Source organism: Cinclus cinclus, chromosome 7 (genome assembly GCF_963662255.1).
Source record: "Cinclus cinclus chromosome 7, bCinCin1.1, whole genome shotgun sequence".
Lineage (NCBI taxonomy): Eukaryota > Metazoa > Chordata > Aves > Passeriformes > Cinclidae > Cinclus > Cinclus cinclus.
In genome coordinates, this window is record NC_085052.1 from 19,703,786 (window position 1) to 19,720,092 (window position 16,307).

Below are 16,307 nucleotides of genomic sequence, written 5' to 3' on the forward strand. Positions count from 1 at the left end.
TGAACTTGACCTTAACATACATAATGAACATCAGGAAAAAACTTGGCTTCTGAAAGGCACATGTGGGTTTCTAAAAGGAATAGGTTAAAACCTGTTGATATGGTTTGGACTTCAGCCAGGTCTAGCAAGCTGTGTTACAACTTGACTGCAAAGTTAGCTAAAATATAATAACTGTTTATGTCAGAAAGATGATCATCTTCCTTTATCCAAAGCCCTGAAAAGAGTATCTTGTGATGTTTTTAGGAAAATCTGAAACGTCTGCGAGACAGCATAACCAGGAGGCAAATGGAGAAACAAAAAAAAGACAAAAGTGCAGGTAACAGTCTTACAGTTGTCCTTATGCAATTGTGTTTAACTCTGTCCTTAAGTGTAAAACTGTGTCTTGGAGGCTATAATTGCATAGACCTTTCTGAGCTGTTCATTTTCCCTTCCAGATTTGGAAATTACAGTACCTATTCGACATTCTCATAATACTTTGGGGAAACCAGAATGTGCAATATATGAATACACCCCCAGGAAAAACTTTTTTCCACCAAAAAAGGAGTTAAAACGAGGAGACTGGAAAACAGAAAGCACATCCAGCACAACAAGTAAGCAAGCTCTGAGTGTCACTGTCCCTGCAGGAAGACTGGATGGAATGCAATTCCCAAGCCTGACCAAATTGGAGTCAGCCCAAGGGACAGGCCTTCTATTCCTGAATTCCGGTACTGATAATGCCACCCTGAACCTTGAATGTCTCAGGCCAGTTGTTCTCAAAACTGTAAAAGCAAGTCCAGGTGTGCATCAAGTGGTTTGGGCATCTTTTGTCTGCATCTCTGCAGGAGGAGAACTTGAAAGCTGAGCAAAAGATTCTCTTGAACCTTCTTAGGGAGGGCATACCACCTGTCCTCAGTTCTTAAAAATAAATGTCAACTGCTTTCTTATTGCAAAGGATGCTGCTATGCTGTGTCTGCCAGCAGGCTGTGTGCTCTTCTGGCCTGAAGGGCAGTTATATTTCAGTCTGGAAACCAGTCTCTACATGTTGTTTCAATTGTTTTACATAAAGGACAGCATTATTCATTGGTAACTGTGGGACCTCTTGGATGACTTGGGCAGTCTGCACATTTTTATTATCTTTGCTTTCCACTGTGTTTAATTTGTGCAAATTAAATCTCTGCATGCATTCTTGCTCTTACTGCAGACTGAGCAATTCTCGCAGAAATCATTTAGGATCAGTTTGGTCCTTGGAAAGGAAATCTGACATCCTGTGAGGTTACCACCTTTGGCAAGATGCCACCTTGACTCTTGGCAAGATGCAGCTGGCATGCAACCAGAATAGGTGCCAGAGGCAGCAACTTGCATACAAGCACATGTGAGAGAAGTGCTAACAAGTCTGCTGAGCTGGCTTGGAGAGCTTGGCACTCTTTCTCACAGTGTGATTGTGAGAATGGACCCTACCAAAGTGTTTAGCACTCTTAAGTGCTGCCGTTTTTACCAGCTAATGAGACTTAACAAAGCTAACAGGAAAGGGGGTACATCTTAGGAGAAAACCTCTCAATTTCTCACCATTTCAGTGTAGAGGTTTCTGAGTGTTAGTGTCCCAGTATTTCACAGCCCTATAGAATGTTATCTATTTATGACTGAAACCAGCCATAGCAGTGTAGGATATGTTTGTGAGTTGCTGTCACCTTTGGAGTTGGCATGACTGATTGCAAAAACAACTGTACTCTGAGTCCATGGCAGTTAAATATGTTTTCATAGATGGGTGCTGAAGGTTGTTTGAACAAACTTGTTTTTAGCTTGGAACCTGGGAAGAGTGAGGATTGTTGCAAGAGGGGGTAGTAAACAGTTATTTATTTGGAACAATTATTTCTTAAGCAGTACTCTAGTAATGAATATGACAGTGCTCAGAGCCATCTATCTTAATGCACTTGTTAAAGATATGGGGACTGATAATTTAAATGTACCTAAGTGTTGGGTGTGTAACCCTTGCGAAAATATTTCTGACTTGCCAGATGATATTGGCACTGTATCTTTTCAGTTAGATTATGGTTCTGAGTATTTAACCAGAAGACTGGATAGAGACAGATAAGGCAGAAATCTAGAAAGAAAGCAGAATTGAATGGCTTGGTCCTGTGGTTTGTGTTGTAGGAAATGCTGTTGTTTGGATCCCAAACAGATGGAAAAAAAACAGTGAAAATAAATGAATCTAAACAAGCATTAATTATGTATGCAAGAATTAAGCATGAAGTTGAAAAGAGCCCTAACTCAGAGATTTACAGTTAAATCACCAGGGTATATTAATCAGTTTTCTCTTGCTTACACCAGGTAGTGCAAGTAACCGCTCCAGCACTCGGAGTATATTGAGTGTCAGCAGTGGGATGGAAGGGGACAGTGAGGTAAGCTCTCACCTCTGCTATGTACTGCTCTGCTGTCCTTAAGTACATGCCTTTGTTTTCATGCAAAAAAACAAACAAAAAAAAGCTCAGAGCTGGCATTGCATTTAGAGAAATGCCAAAATGTAGTCACTTATCTTATGAAGATACCAAGAACCAGATTCTGCTGTTGTTTGAACAGTTCTCTTTATTTTTTAGGACAGTGAAGTCCCAGAAACGGCAAGGAGCCGCAGCCCAGTTCTTCACCAAGTAGAGAGGCTTCCTTTCCCAGAAAGGCCTCCCAGAGTGCCCCCTCGAGGTGCAAGCAGGTAAAACTAAAATGCAGCTTAAAATGTGCTTTCAATGAATCCACATGGAAGCCTTGGACAGAAAGCAAGGCAGTTATCAAGGCAGAAAGTGAGTGTGTTTTTGAACAAAGTCTGCCAGACTGCTGTCTGTCAACACACACTGTTAGGAATTGTAAGGTCATTGTTTCTAACCTGTGTGTGGAGGAATCTGTTCGGTAACAAGGCTGTTGCAGTGCTGTCCCTGTGGTTCATGCACAGCAAGAGGCAACACTAGTGAAGCACAGAAGGCTTGCCATAGTAAGACTGACCCAGGTGGAGTGGTATCCTGCCCTTGGCAGAGATTTACTGCCTGACACTCCTGAGAATATCCTCTAGGAACATACAAAGTGTAGTGTAGGGGGAAGTTCCTTTTCGCATTCTCTTGGACTTTATTCTTGCAAAGTTACGATCTCTCCAAAGCATGTATTGTCTGCACTTGTTACTGGCCCTCAAAGAAAGAGCTGCACTGGTTTTATAAAAGGTGTTGAGTTTTGCCTTGATTTGATAATAAATAACTTGTAAACATTCCTTTAGTCCAACCAATGCAAGTCTATGAAGTCTATTCCCCAGAAAGTTCTCTCAGTTACAGGTACTAATAAAATTCAACTATTAAACCAGTAATTGCCACTGCATTGTTAGCTTGGCTTTGGCAAGGATATAGCTGGAATTTATCTGCAGTTAGTCTGAAGAAAAGGTTTTGAATCTTTTGATCTCTTCCTATTGTATCTTAATTTCAGGAGAAAGCTGCCATACTAGCAAAGTTTCACTCCAACTAACTATTACAGCATCTCTTTCCAGTAATCGTAGAATTACTGCAGCTGAAGAACAGAAGAAATAGCTTTGACAGGAGCAGTGCTCTGGCAGCTTGGCATCTGCTCTGTTGCTCAATCAGCCTGTTTTTTTTCTTGTATGACTATTGATTGTACAGTATATTTACATGTGATGTTACTGTATGCAATGTGCTGTTCCAAACTCTGTTTTCTACTACTTTTACATGCATTTTCATTTTCTGTTTTTTTATAGGCCTGTAAGCTGTGAAGGCTTTTATCCTCCACCTGTGCCCCCAAGAGGTCGCTGAATCTCTCAACATCTGTAGAATATGAGATTTTTTTTTCCTGTTTATATATGTGTTTGTACAGATTTTTTTGGGGCTGTTTTAAATTATTTATAAGTGGGACCCAAATGATTTCATCCCCTTCATCCTCCCTGAAGCTCTGGTGACTTTTCCCATGATTTTCACTGGGACTTCTTGACATTCTATAACTTTGTTTGAGTTAGAAGGATTTTGGTGCTTTGGGACTTCAAGAAAAGGTGCCATCATTGAGAAGAACACTGATGTGTGTCTTGGGAGCTCTGCACCAACATGAAGATGCCATTTGATCAAGAAAGCACATAGCACATGTGTCCTTTTAGGAATTAAATTTTGATAAGCATTGTTACCAAACCTCTCAAATATCTCAGTCTACCAGGGCTTGACTGGAAAACGTGCTTAAAAAGTAGACAAAATAAGATGTCTGAAAAATGCTTATTACAGCAGGAGCAGGTGAATGTACTACTGCCTGGCATAACATTTTGGATACAGTTGCATACAGCCTAGAAAATGCCTTTCCTTTTCCTGTTCCCTCCTTGAAGAGGACAGACAAGGTGGTGTGTGTGCTGTATTTACCATGAAAATTCCCAAGACAGCTGGTAAGGGATCTTCTGTATCACAAACCAACTCTACTTAAACCATTTTCAGGCAGGGTGCAGGTGTAGTGTTACAAAATCACATGACTGAGCTCTCAAATTAGAGAAGAAATTGGTGGCAGTGCTGTGTTCTGTGTCTTTTACATTTGGTCATTGCAGCAGCAGTGACCTGGAACAGTAGTGAGTCTCCAAGTATCAGAGCACACCCCTCACAAATACCAGCTGTATTTTAGGTGGCTGCATTGGAAACAGACAGCCTGGGGGCTGGACTCTGCTTGCTCTGCTGTTCCTTTCTACCAATGTGAATCTGCAGCAGCTGTGTCCAGCCTTTTTTCTGCCTGAGGGCTTACAAACTTAAGGAGGCTTCCTGGTTTGGCTCTTCCAGACCTTGAAGTCTTCTGTGCATATCCCAACCCCTGGGGGACAAGTTTAAGCTCTGGTTGACCATGAGTGACAGAGATGGGAATTCTGCAAGACAACATTCAGGGTAGAGAATTAAACATCATTACATGCTTGGTTTTCAGGGATGGAAGAGGGGGAATGGCTTGTAAAACAGGCAGATACATCTGTATTAGGTAATCCCTCAGGTATAGGTAGGACATGTAGAGCTTCTGTCTGATCATGTCAGCTCCCCTTCATCTGTAGGAGAGCAAGGGACAGAGTGGCAGTTCCTTTCTCTTGTAGGGTAGCAAACCCAATATGTGAAACTGCAGAAGTGACAGCAACTGTGGCTTGACCAGCACTGAATGAAGGTGGAGAAGCCCCTGCTGCTTTCAGGGATATAGGCATATGCTAAATATCATCTGTGCATTAGACTCATGGGATCTGGGTGACTCCAAATGCAGTTCATATATTCTCTCCTTTTGATGACAGAGGGATGCAGGTGGTGTGCTGTGTACACAGCACCACAGATTCAGAGTTTTTGGGTTTTTTTAATTTTAATTTTTAAAGGAACCTCAGTGCTGTCTCCAGTAACTGCCACTATAGACTTTCAGTGACACTTTGCTTTTGTTCACTGTAGCCAGGGGAATGGTGAGAGGACCCATCTTTCCAAGCCAATTTTTAATTCTGCATCCGCTCCATGTTACAGCCAAATGTCCTCTATGGGAGGGATTTATCTGAGCATTTGCCTTTGCAGAATCATAATACCATAGTTGTGAACTGGATATTTGTGCTTGTGCTGTGGAGAGATGGTTATATCTGAATTGCTGAAAAGCAGCTCCTAAGTAGCCTTTCAGTCTCCCTCTCCCATTTGAAGCTTAGATAATTCATTAGTCTGACCTGACCTATCACATAGAGCCAAATGTTGGTGGGGCTGTGGTTTGGAGGTGAGCTGGGAAAAGGGAAGCTGAGCCCTACTGTAAATGCATTCTGTTCAGGCCCCTTCACTGCTTAAGGGAGGGAAATTGAAGCTGCAGCTGTAGTTTCGGGTGTTCCTATCTCACTGCTGCTGGATTAGTGAGGGATCTCAGGAACCAACAATTGCTGCAAGACTCCCACTCTATTGAGGAAAAAAGGAACAGCACTAAAACAGCTTTACTGTTAGATGCAGGTAGACAACTGGATGCAGGCATGTCTTTCAAGCCTCTTACAGGCCAACAGCAGTGTACCTGCTTAGCCACCAAAGCGTGTTCCACATACGTTGGATTCATCTAGTTGCTTTTACCCCCGTTTCTGTATTTTGTGCTGGTAAGCACGTGGTGTGTGTTGCTTCCACCCAGCATGAGAAATGCACCGGAACTGAAGATCAGAAGTGATCAGAGAAGAAAATAGCAGGCATGCAGATCAGCGATTGCTGGTTACTTAAGAATGTGCTTGGAAGGGAAAGTGGAAAGGGAAATATGAACAATGTTTCTGATAAATATCAGAGTTCAAGGACTGAAGAAATAATAAAACTGCCTGTAAAAACTTAAGTGGCCTGGCCAATTGTAGGGGCATCAACCAATCCACCAAAGTCAGGTGCCAGCTGGCAGGCTGGGGAAGTGTTTGTTCTTTGTACAGCATGCCTTGCAAACCCTGCTGCAGCAGATGGCTCTGGTTGGCCCTGATGCTGACTGAGAGACTTAAGTACTGAATAAACTGAAGATGCTGAAGCCTCGTCTCTCTATCTCCCAGGGGTAAGCTACTCTATTTTGGACTGAGATGCAGTGACTAGAAAGAAACATATGGTGTTATCAAAACTGTCTAGGTTTTCCTTTTTTGAGTCTGTGTGTAATACAAGCATGGCTTTTGCATGTACCTCTTCAGGGACCTCACTTCTACTAAAACAGTGCATGCACTGTCTCCTGAATCTATGGAAAAGGCTTCATATAAATATACCTTGTAAAATACATTCAGGGAAGGTAGACTTGAATGTGTAAAACCACAAGAGGAAAAGCTTTTAGAATAGGTATGATGGTAACAGGGAATTCTGTTTTCTGCATCATTTCTACAAAGCACGGATGACATGTAACAGCATGGAGTTTTCCTGCCTTCTGGTCATGTCATTTGTTGTCTGTCTGCTTATTTGTTGGCTTTCTTTATTTGAGAAGTTGGTATAAGCCCCCCAGTTTTTCTTTATATATACCATAGCTTTTGAATTTTTTTACTGTGTTTAATTTAAAAGTTGTCTGATGAATCAATGTTCAATACCATGAGCTTTTTGGACTGGGCGGTTTGTTTGTTTTTTTTTTTTTTTTTTTTACTGTGGACTTGTAGTTTGAGGTAGGTCCAAGTTTGGAGGCAGGTTTATGGGTTTTGTCTTAGCCAGCACTGACAAAAACCTTACCCTGAACGGGGTCCAAGTGCAGCTGTGCTGCCTCAGCACCTGCTGTGCCATGTGCTCCCGCTGCTTGTGAGACGGGCCAAGAGAACGAGCCTGCGAATTTCACAGAATGACAGAACTGATGAGCTTGGACAAGACCTCTGAGACCGTCGAGTCCAACCTCTGTCTGAACATCACCGTATCAACTAGACCATGTCCAGTCTTTCCTTAAGCACCTCCAGGGCCAGTGACTGCACCACCCCCCTTGGCAGCCCCTTTCCTATGTTCATGAAGAAACTGCGCCTTGAGGCCGTGTCCTCCTGTGCTGGTTCCCTGGGAGAAGAGCCTCCTTTCAGGCAGTTGTAGAGAGTGACAAGGGTCTCCCTAAAGCCTCCTCCTCTCCAGGCTCCACCACCGCAGCTCCTTCACCTGCTGCCCCCCGGACTTGCGCTGCAGAGGTGTACAGATTTGTACCCAGCCCTGCGTCCCGCCGTTCTCAAGTACCTTTAGATTATTCTATCTATCAAAACGAAATACCGATCACACTTCCATCTCGCAAGAAGGGCGCTGCCAGGCGCTCCCGCTGGCCGCCGGGTGTCCGAGGCCCGCGGGGCGCGGTCAGGCCGGGTCCCTCCCGCCTGCGTGCCCGCGCTCTGTGCCCGCGCTCTGTGCCCGCGCTCTGTGCCCGCGCTCTGTGCCCGCGCTCTGTGCCCGCGCGGCTCCCGTAGCGCTCCCGGAGCGCCCCCGCGGTTCCGGCGGGCGGGCGGGTGACGTGGCGGGCGGGGCGGAAGTGGCGTCGGCGGCGGGCGCGGGCCGGTGCCGCGGCGGGGCCTGCTGGGGACGCCGAGGCCCGAGATGGCGGCGCCCGGGCTGCTCCTGCTGCTCCTGCCGCTCCTGTCGCTGCGCGCCCGCGCCGACGAGCACGAGCACACGGTGAGGCGGCGCCCGGCTTCCCCGGGAGCGGCGCTCGGGCCGCGGCCCCCGTGCCGGGGCGGCGGGGAGAGCTCGGTGCGCTGGGCGGGAGGGACGGGGGAGCCACGGGCCGCGGCCCCGGGGAGAGCGGGCGGCCGCGGCACCGCGGGGCTCCCTGCGCGCCTGCTCCGCTGCTCGGGCTGTTCCGGCCGCGCGGACCGGGGTCGGGCCCCGCGCTGCGGTTCGGCGAGGGGGGACGCCGGGTTCTCTGATCCGGTTTGCACATCCTTGTGCCGCCGGGCGGGGTGTCCCACCTTTTCCTGGAGCAGATAAACGCCCCGGCAGGTACGCGTGCTTTGTTTGGAGAGCGCTGTTTGCTCTGCCCTCCTCTCGGGAGGATGTTTGCTCTTTCTTCAGAGCGCAGGTCCGAGCCGGAGCGCTGTTCTGACAGCCCCGCGGGGCTGGGGGTGACAGCTCCCGTCGGGAAGGGGCAGGGATAGCGTGGGAGTGGGCTGGGGAGTGAGAGCAGGACGGGGACACTGCCACGGACCCGCAAGAAAAATGGCTGTGTAAAATACTACTGATTTAAGCGCTCACGTACTGGCCTGAGAATAGTTTTTCTGAAGTGCTTGCATTATTACCCAAAAAGAATTTCTAGGAAAAAAAAATACCAGTGCATCGTCGGTTTCTGATTTTATATCGGTGTTTCCCGTGGCTTTCAGTGTGAGAAAGTGGAAGTTTGTGTGATGAGCTGAGATGTGGTTTTGGAACGAGACCTTCCTGAAATCCATCTCTGTTTCCTGCAAGTGGAGTGGATTTGAATGTGTCCTTGATTAAACAAGACTCTTGAATGGGTCTTTCTGACTGTCAGGACTTTTTTTGATCTTGAGCAGCCTGACTGGTGTAAACACTTGCTGAGTTTCTTAACATAGTTTTCTCAAAGTGAGGTGTGGTAAAGCTTACGAAGTGTTCTTAATAAAACAGATAAATAGTATTGATAGTTTTTGTATAAGTGGTAGGCAATTAGTTGTGTCATTCCATGCATTTTTGAGGATTTTAAAACTGATTAGGATTGTCTTTATTTTTTGGAAGGGAAAGGGATTTATTTTTTCTGCAGTTAATGATGGAAAAGTTTATCTAATATTCAGTACTTTCAAGAAACAGATGTTCTTTGAAATGGTTTAGGTCCCAGTTTTGTTGCTGAACCTATGCTTTAGAGTGAGGCTTCTGCAGAGGTTTCAGCGTAGCACTGTGTCTATTTTAAGTGCTGGTTGACTTGAGGGATTATTCATTATTAAATTAATATTGGAAATCTTCTAGGGAAAAAAAGGTGTCATCCAATTTATTTGGGTTTGAGCTCTTCCTTCAAAAGTGATTTCTGATGTTTTTTAGGTATTCTGAATGATTACCTAAACAATTACCCATGGAAATCACAGATTCCTTTTGAAGGCTTGTAACTTTTTTCATCTAAACTCCTCAGCTCGGAGGAATTATAAATCTATTTTGGTTTGGTATTCTTGTTCACACAGTGAACAAGATCTAGTTTATTAACTGGATAGGTTATGTGATAGGTTAGGAATAGTTGATGTAGAAAGACAGATACCTTTTTTTGGAAGGCTGTCTCCTTGCTTGGGTATTTTGATATTTTGATCTTGTGTGGGAGATTGGAGTGGAAGCATTAATAGCATGAATGAAACATGACCAGGGTTTGATAGTAGTCTACTGATTTTAAGATAAAGAACTCGAAGGAAATATTCCTTTAATACTGCATTTTAATGAGTTTCAGTTTTAAATATGGTTGCAGTTAGAAGTTTACTTTTCTTACAGTCAAAGTGCTTTATTACATTTTGAAGGCTTTGCTCACTTCTGGAGAAGTGGAAGGGAAATGTAGGATTTGGTAACCTCCAACTTAATTTTCACTGACTTTAAGACTTGATACCTGTTGGTAGGAATACACATCTCTGTCTTTATCCTTCCATTTCCTCAGTGTGCAGCTCCCTGGGGGAAGGTGTGCTGGTGCATCCTGACACAGCTGTACAGGGTGTTAGCAGTGCTTAGCATGTTGGACATACAGAAGTGCTGCCTTAAGCTTTTAATGCTTCTATAACATGGAACAGTATGCAGTATGTGCTATAATATGTATTACACGTGTCCTTTATTTCATAGCTGTGGACTTAAGTAAATACTGTAAAAAGTAATTGTGAGAATACTCTGCATGAAGCTCTAGGTCTGTGCTATTGTTTCTGGAGATATTAGGTATGGATAGTGTCATTGTATCATCAGCTGTTTCTTTTATCTTAAATTTGAATTTGTCTTTAAAAATCACATCTGCCTTTCTTTGGAGGAAGAATAGTGTAAATACAATTATAAGATAAAGGCATGGGTATTTAAAATGAATACTAAGGGAACAGAAATCCTTGATACATCATTTAAAATCTGCATTGTGTAAACACAGCACAGCAGCATAACTTCAGAATACAACAGAACAGTTTATCAGGAACTAACTGAAAACTTGTCTGGTGATTCTTGATATTTTCATGCTTCAGAGCATGTAATATACTTGCTCATTGCCTGTATTATAATAATTGTGACTTTTCTTGACAGTTGTCCTTTTATTTGTGGAAGCAATAGTGTTAATGGGGTACTGGTGGCCTTATCACAGTGTATTCTGATCCTGCAGAAACAGGGCTGGGGGGCTCCTGCCTGGCCTTTGCTTTCATATCTTCTGTTGATAGACTTGTTGGAATTGGTGATGAAATAGACAAACCATAAAACATTCTGAAATATCCTGTGGTTTCTGTTGCAGGATAATGGTCTGGAGAGTAGGTAGCATTTTAATTTTAATGTTGCTTCATTTTAATTGTCTGTGCTCTGTAAGAACAGAAATGCATGAAAAACATTGAAAAATTAACAAAACCCAGCCTGTATTGTGTAGCAAAATTTCTAATTTAATATGGTTGAGAAAAGCATTTTTGCTTGACTTACACCCCAGTGAAGTACATTGAAACCCTGAGCATGTAAGGCTTATTTAAAATTAGTGTATAAAATTAGGAACTTTGTATAGCGTCTGAAAATTGTCAGTTAGAGAAACTGTGGAAAATATTTCAGTTCATTTAAAATACTTATTTGCATGTGAAGCTGTGCACAGATGAGCAGCCTGATTCCTCTTTGAAGTTTTGTTTGCATTTTAAAGAGGTGAAATAAATGTAATGGAAGCAGGACAGGTTGTGCCTGAGCAATCTTGTGCATCTAGGAAGTGTAACAGTAAAAGTACTGCATGTACAGTAGAGCAGGCTGTGCCACCAGTGCAGTCCTAGACACATCTTGCTGAGGCCTAAAATTCAGAGAGAAATAAAGAAGTGTTAGTAGAAATAGCCTCTTTTGTCCAAAGGAGACCGTGAGGCTGAAATCCGCAGTTTAATAGGGTGTGGATGTGAGCTGCAAACATTGAGTATTATCACAGTGCTCAACAGATGGAATATCTGTAAGATACTCAGGACTGCAAGCCTGGGATTTTACTTGCCAGGTGAGTCTTGCTTGCTGTCTCCTGTGTATCTTGTCCTGCTTCTACATCTTTGCTTTGCCAGTAACAAATAATATTGGTCCTTTTTCCCTCCTGAAAGATGTGCATTGTGGAAAGCGTCATTCCAGGCTTCTGTTAGAAAAAAATTGCATATTTTCTGAAAGAAACTGTCTTGATTTTAATTTATTTTGCTGAATCATCACATGAGATTTGGCAGTTGCAATCCTCTTTTTGTCTCCCATTTTTTTTGCAAAGTGTTTTCCTGGTTTAAAGAATACCAGCAACCTGACAGTTTCGTATCTTTTCCTGCAACCTTTTGTATACTGATTTAATTGTTTTGCAAAATAATTAACCTATCTTTAGGCTTAGCATGCTAATTTCTACAGTTGTACAAAGAGAAAACAAAGATGAAGTTGCTTTCCACAGCATGAGTGCCCTGTTGGGTAACAGGAAAGAAGGATGCATGTGCTGTACTGAAGGTAGTGTCAGTATTGCTATACTTGAATAGTTTATAAACTGCAAAGATGTATGGAAATGGTCTTTGTATTGAGCCCCAAAGTGGTGCACACCCCCAATTTTTCACTAGTTGTGTTGCATAGAAGAGATCCACTCCTAGCCAGGTCAGACTGCACAAGCTTCCTGCCAGTTTAGTGTTCAGCAGGGAACTGGAGTGGACCCATCAGTAGCAGCAGCAGGGAAGAGCTGTAGATGGGTTGGGTGTGAATTTGGCTTGCACAGACACACCCCTGCAGCCCAGTGCTCTGAAGGGGCAGCATGACCATACTGTGCTGCTTTGGAGCAGATGTCCTCAGCTGTGATGAGGGTTGTACATGATATGTAGTTGCACTTGAGGTGCAGGTTGCTCCTCCACCACCTCTTGGCAATTATAGAAAAAAGTTTCTGAAGGTTTGTCTCGCTTAGCTCAACAGCTGTATGGTAGGTAACTGGTGTCAATGCTGAGACTTTTCAAGCTGCAAATCTGTAAATATATCATTATATATTCCATATAGGTACAGGAATTACTGAGCTGATATTAAGCTTAGTGCAGAAAAAACATGCAAAGCTTACAGACAGTTTTTCATGAATTACAGTAAGTGAAACATAAATAAAATTCTGTTTTGTAGACTTCTGTCACATGTGGAAGTCACTGAACTATTTGAGTTGTGGCACTGACCAAGTTGTTAAATGCTTGTGTCTGTGAATATAATTAGGATCTCTGAGCTACATGCAGTATATTATCCCTTTAAATGAACCAAAACCAGAAGAGCTTGCTGAGATACACCAGTGTACAGATTGTAGCATCTTATTTGTTGACCTTCTTTGCCTTGTCATTTACTGTGTTCATCTTGGCTTACTTTGTGTTCTCTCTCTCACAGTGTGACCTTTTTGCTAAAGGTGTGTTATATGAAAGCTTACTCAAAACCTGGTAGTCCTCATAAAGAGAAGACTTTGTCTTGCCTAAATAAATTTTCCTTTGTGTTGGCACTGCTGTTTGTTGTAGATGTTTTGATATTATACAGGCACTAATGAAACAGAAAAGAAAATAAACCAGATAAAAAGCCCACCATCAAATTGCCACACGTGCTCTTTAATAGCCAGCCCTGTGTTCTTGCCACCAAGTTACCCTACCACTATGCTAAGAATGTGAGGGTGAGATATGGCATGTCAGAGAAATATATTTAAATGTGAAAGCTCATCCTTATAATTGGCAATGAGCAAAACCCAGCAAAGGTAGATAGAAGAAAATGTCCTTCAATTTCTGCTAGAACACCACCCCCTGAAGGTGCTTAAGTTGTTTTGCTAATTACAATGCTCTTAATTTGAGGAGGCCACTGGGAGCAGGGAGCACCTGATGGACTGCAGATGGCTGTGCCTAAGGACTGCCATGAGTGAAGTGTAGCCTGGGCTGGTTGAGCTGTTGTGCTTGTTTATGTAGCAGTCCTGAAAAGACTTATCTCGTGCTGTTCTGGGGTGTTTTTGAGAAAAGAGGAAATAATAAGTGCAGACTGAATTACTTGGATCTGTTCGATGTGGCCCCTTTTCTCTCTAGAGCAGGCTGATGGCATCTTGGAGTCATTATGGGAAAAACTTGGAAGCCCTGAAGAAGTACTAAGCCCCATGCAGATATGAGACAAGGAAAGACTAGATTTGATATTGCAGATGTTGTAATTATGATTTAGTTACATTGGTAGATCAGGAAACATAGCAAGATTTTGCATGTTATGTTCTTAATCTGTGGGTTTCTGCCTCGTCTGTCACTTCTGGTATAGTTCCAAAAATGTGGAGGTCCCAGCTCAGTATGAAGCATGTCAGAAACAAGCAGCTAAGAAAAGCAGTAGTCAGTGCTTTCTTTATTCAGGCATTCAAAGATGATCTCACAGACCTAAGGATATTGTCATATTCTATTACTGAAGGTTGAACAGAGACATAGGTCAGCTCACATGTAAGCTGTTTGGTACAAGTAGTGCTAAAGTGGGCTCTTGACAAGTTAAGACCATTCTGAAAAAGGGCTGGAAATATGTCCTGCAGCTGTTAGAGGAAGAAACAGAAGACATGATAGAAATAACAGGCTAGGAAGAGATATGGACCAGCTTATCCCGTGCTTCCTTGGCAAGAGCTAGAGGCAGATTAGAAGTGCAGATTCCACTGTGCTTCTGCAGATGAGGGGGTTGGAACTGTGATTTTGCTTTCTTTCTGTTTTCTTTACCAACTTCCTTTGGACAGCTTTGCTGCACTGATATAACCTTTCTGGTTGCTGGCAGAGAGGAGGAATGTCTACTTTTGCTTTCTCCTGTTTACTTTTTATTTGATGTTTCTTTGACATTCTTTACCTGTCAGAAGTGCTCTGAAGTGTGTGCTCTGCAAAGAGGCAGGTTTGTGAAACTGGGAAGTGTTTGGTCTGCTGCAGCTCAGAATGAAATTAGTAAGATATTTTAAGATTCTTGTTGGAAATCACTCACATAAGAAGCTGGAATGACTTTCGTACATCTTTGTGAACAAAAAAGATGAGCCTTTAATTGAGATGGTGTGTTAGTTTAGAGGGATTAAATTATTTTCCAAAACGTGTTTGTTTAAATCCTTGAGTTTAACTTTTAAACACTTCATCTGAAGAATTTTTTTCATTCTGCGTGTACCTAATTATTTCTACATTAACCTCTTGGTATGACTGTGGTTGTTCAGAAAAAATTGAGTTGAAGAACATTTGTTCACCTGTTAAAAAGGGAGATACAGAGCTGTATTCAGTATTTCAGCTGTGCACTATATAATAGGTTATGTCTAATTAACATTTGCTTTATTTTCTTCACCGAGGTGTTCTGTGTCTGTGTTTTGGTCTTATAATAGTACTTTATATTTCTGTACCTATATTTCTGGACCTATATAGTGATTTGCTTTCATGTGTATATAGTTACGAGTAAGGTTTAGTATATAGTATAGGTTTTTTCTGTATATAGTAAGGTTTTTTCTGCTTTAGAAGTTATCTCTTAGAAGTGTACCTCTTATTCTGTTGAAATTATAGGTGAAATTGTGTTGAGTGATAGACTTTGTGTACTAATCAGCAAATCTGATACCTCCTCTGGATGCATACAGATAAAATGAAAGTTGTTATTTCAGATAATACAGTTTTCCCGAATTTATCCAGTATTTGAATACTGATAGATCAATGACTTTAAGTACTTTTTTTGTTGTTCAGAAGTAATAAGGGCTTAAAAAAATTACTGGCTCCTGGACAAGGAATATGTTTTCCTGGCTAACAGTAGCTGTGGAAAGTGAACAGTGAATGCTCCCAGAGAGAATTTCATGGCAGCCACCAGACTTCTTGCTGTTCTGTTTTTTCACTGTGGGAATGCAGTTCTTCTGTCTGACTTTGGCTCTTGGCTACTGTAGGTATGCAACAGTTTAATTTTAGTGCTTCCTGTGAGACATTGTGCTCTTCTGGGAATTTTGAATGCAATTTATACCCTTGCTAAAAAGAATGGGAGCTGCATTTTAGGAAAATACAGCATATCTGTCAGTGTGAGTAGATAGCCTGAATACTTTGCTAAGATCTTAACAAGACATAAATTTGGTGTTTCCTTTCTTTCAGTTGAGATAAGCAGAGTTTTGCTTTTAACTGATCTGTGTTTTTACAAAATTAGTAAAAGCTTATTTATTTTCAAGACTTCTGCTTTTTTCCACTTGTACTCACTGCATCTTCTACATCTTTCTTAAATCCCTCTCGCCTGATGCTTCACTGATAGGCTCTAAGAAAGTGTATGGTCGACTTGTCTTTTTTTTTTTTTCTATGAAAGCAGGCTGAAATTTTTTCCTAGAAACCCTGTCATGCAAAAGACAAAAAAATGCTCGGCTGTCTTTAAATGTGACTGTTGCCTGTGATTGAGCAACCCTGCTAGTTAATATGAATGAGACAGTCTTGAACATTTTTATTCTGCTGGGCTTCTCATCTAACACAATAACTTTATCTTTCAGTACCAAGATAAAGAGGAAGTTGTTCTATGGATGAATACTGTAGGACCCTACCACAATCGCCAAGAAACATACAAATACTTCTCTCTCCCTTTCTGTGTGGGATCAAAAAAAAGCATCAGCCATTACCATGAAACCCTAGGGGAAGCACTTCAAGGAGTTGAATTGGAATTTAGTGGTCTTGACATCAAATTTAAAGGTAAGTGATTCAAAGTGCATTTAGTCACTTAAAAAATACACAAACTCTTCAAGCTTGATCTTTTAATGAGAGGAACTGA

At 42.3% G+C, this 16,307-nt stretch overlaps 2 protein-coding genes across 3 annotated transcripts in view; both read left to right on the plus strand.

Moving 5' to 3' along the window:
* The window catches only part of PIK3AP1 (phosphoinositide-3-kinase adaptor protein 1), a 39,992-nt gene extending 35,654 nt beyond the window's left edge, over window positions 1-4,338 (plus strand). The window contains exons 15-19 of the mRNA XM_062496896.1: window positions 244-316; window positions 435-590; window positions 2,308-2,378; window positions 2,574-2,683; window positions 3,725-4,338. Of these exons, the coding sequence (XP_062352880.1) occupies window positions 244-316; window positions 435-590; window positions 2,308-2,378; window positions 2,574-2,683; window positions 3,725-3,779 (465 nt within the window). The 3' untranslated portion in view covers window positions 3,780-4,338. The remainder of the gene's footprint in view (window positions 1-243; window positions 317-434; window positions 591-2,307; window positions 2,379-2,573; window positions 2,684-3,724) is intronic.
* A 3,635-nt stretch (window positions 4,339-7,973) lies between these two features.
* Window positions 7,974-16,307, plus strand: part of TM9SF3 (transmembrane 9 superfamily member 3) — a 44,530-nt gene continuing 36,196 nt past the window's right edge. Inside the window, exons 1-2 of one of the 2 annotated variants that reach the window (XM_062496250.1) lie at window positions 7,974-8,063; window positions 16,033-16,228. In XM_062496250.1, the coding sequence (XP_062352234.1) occupies window positions 7,986-8,063; window positions 16,033-16,228 (274 nt within the window). In that variant the 5' untranslated portion in view covers window positions 7,974-7,985. Of the gene's footprint in view, window positions 8,064-8,368; window positions 8,388-16,032; window positions 16,229-16,307 lie in introns of those variants that run through there. The other variant, XM_062496249.1, reaches the window with a different exon arrangement.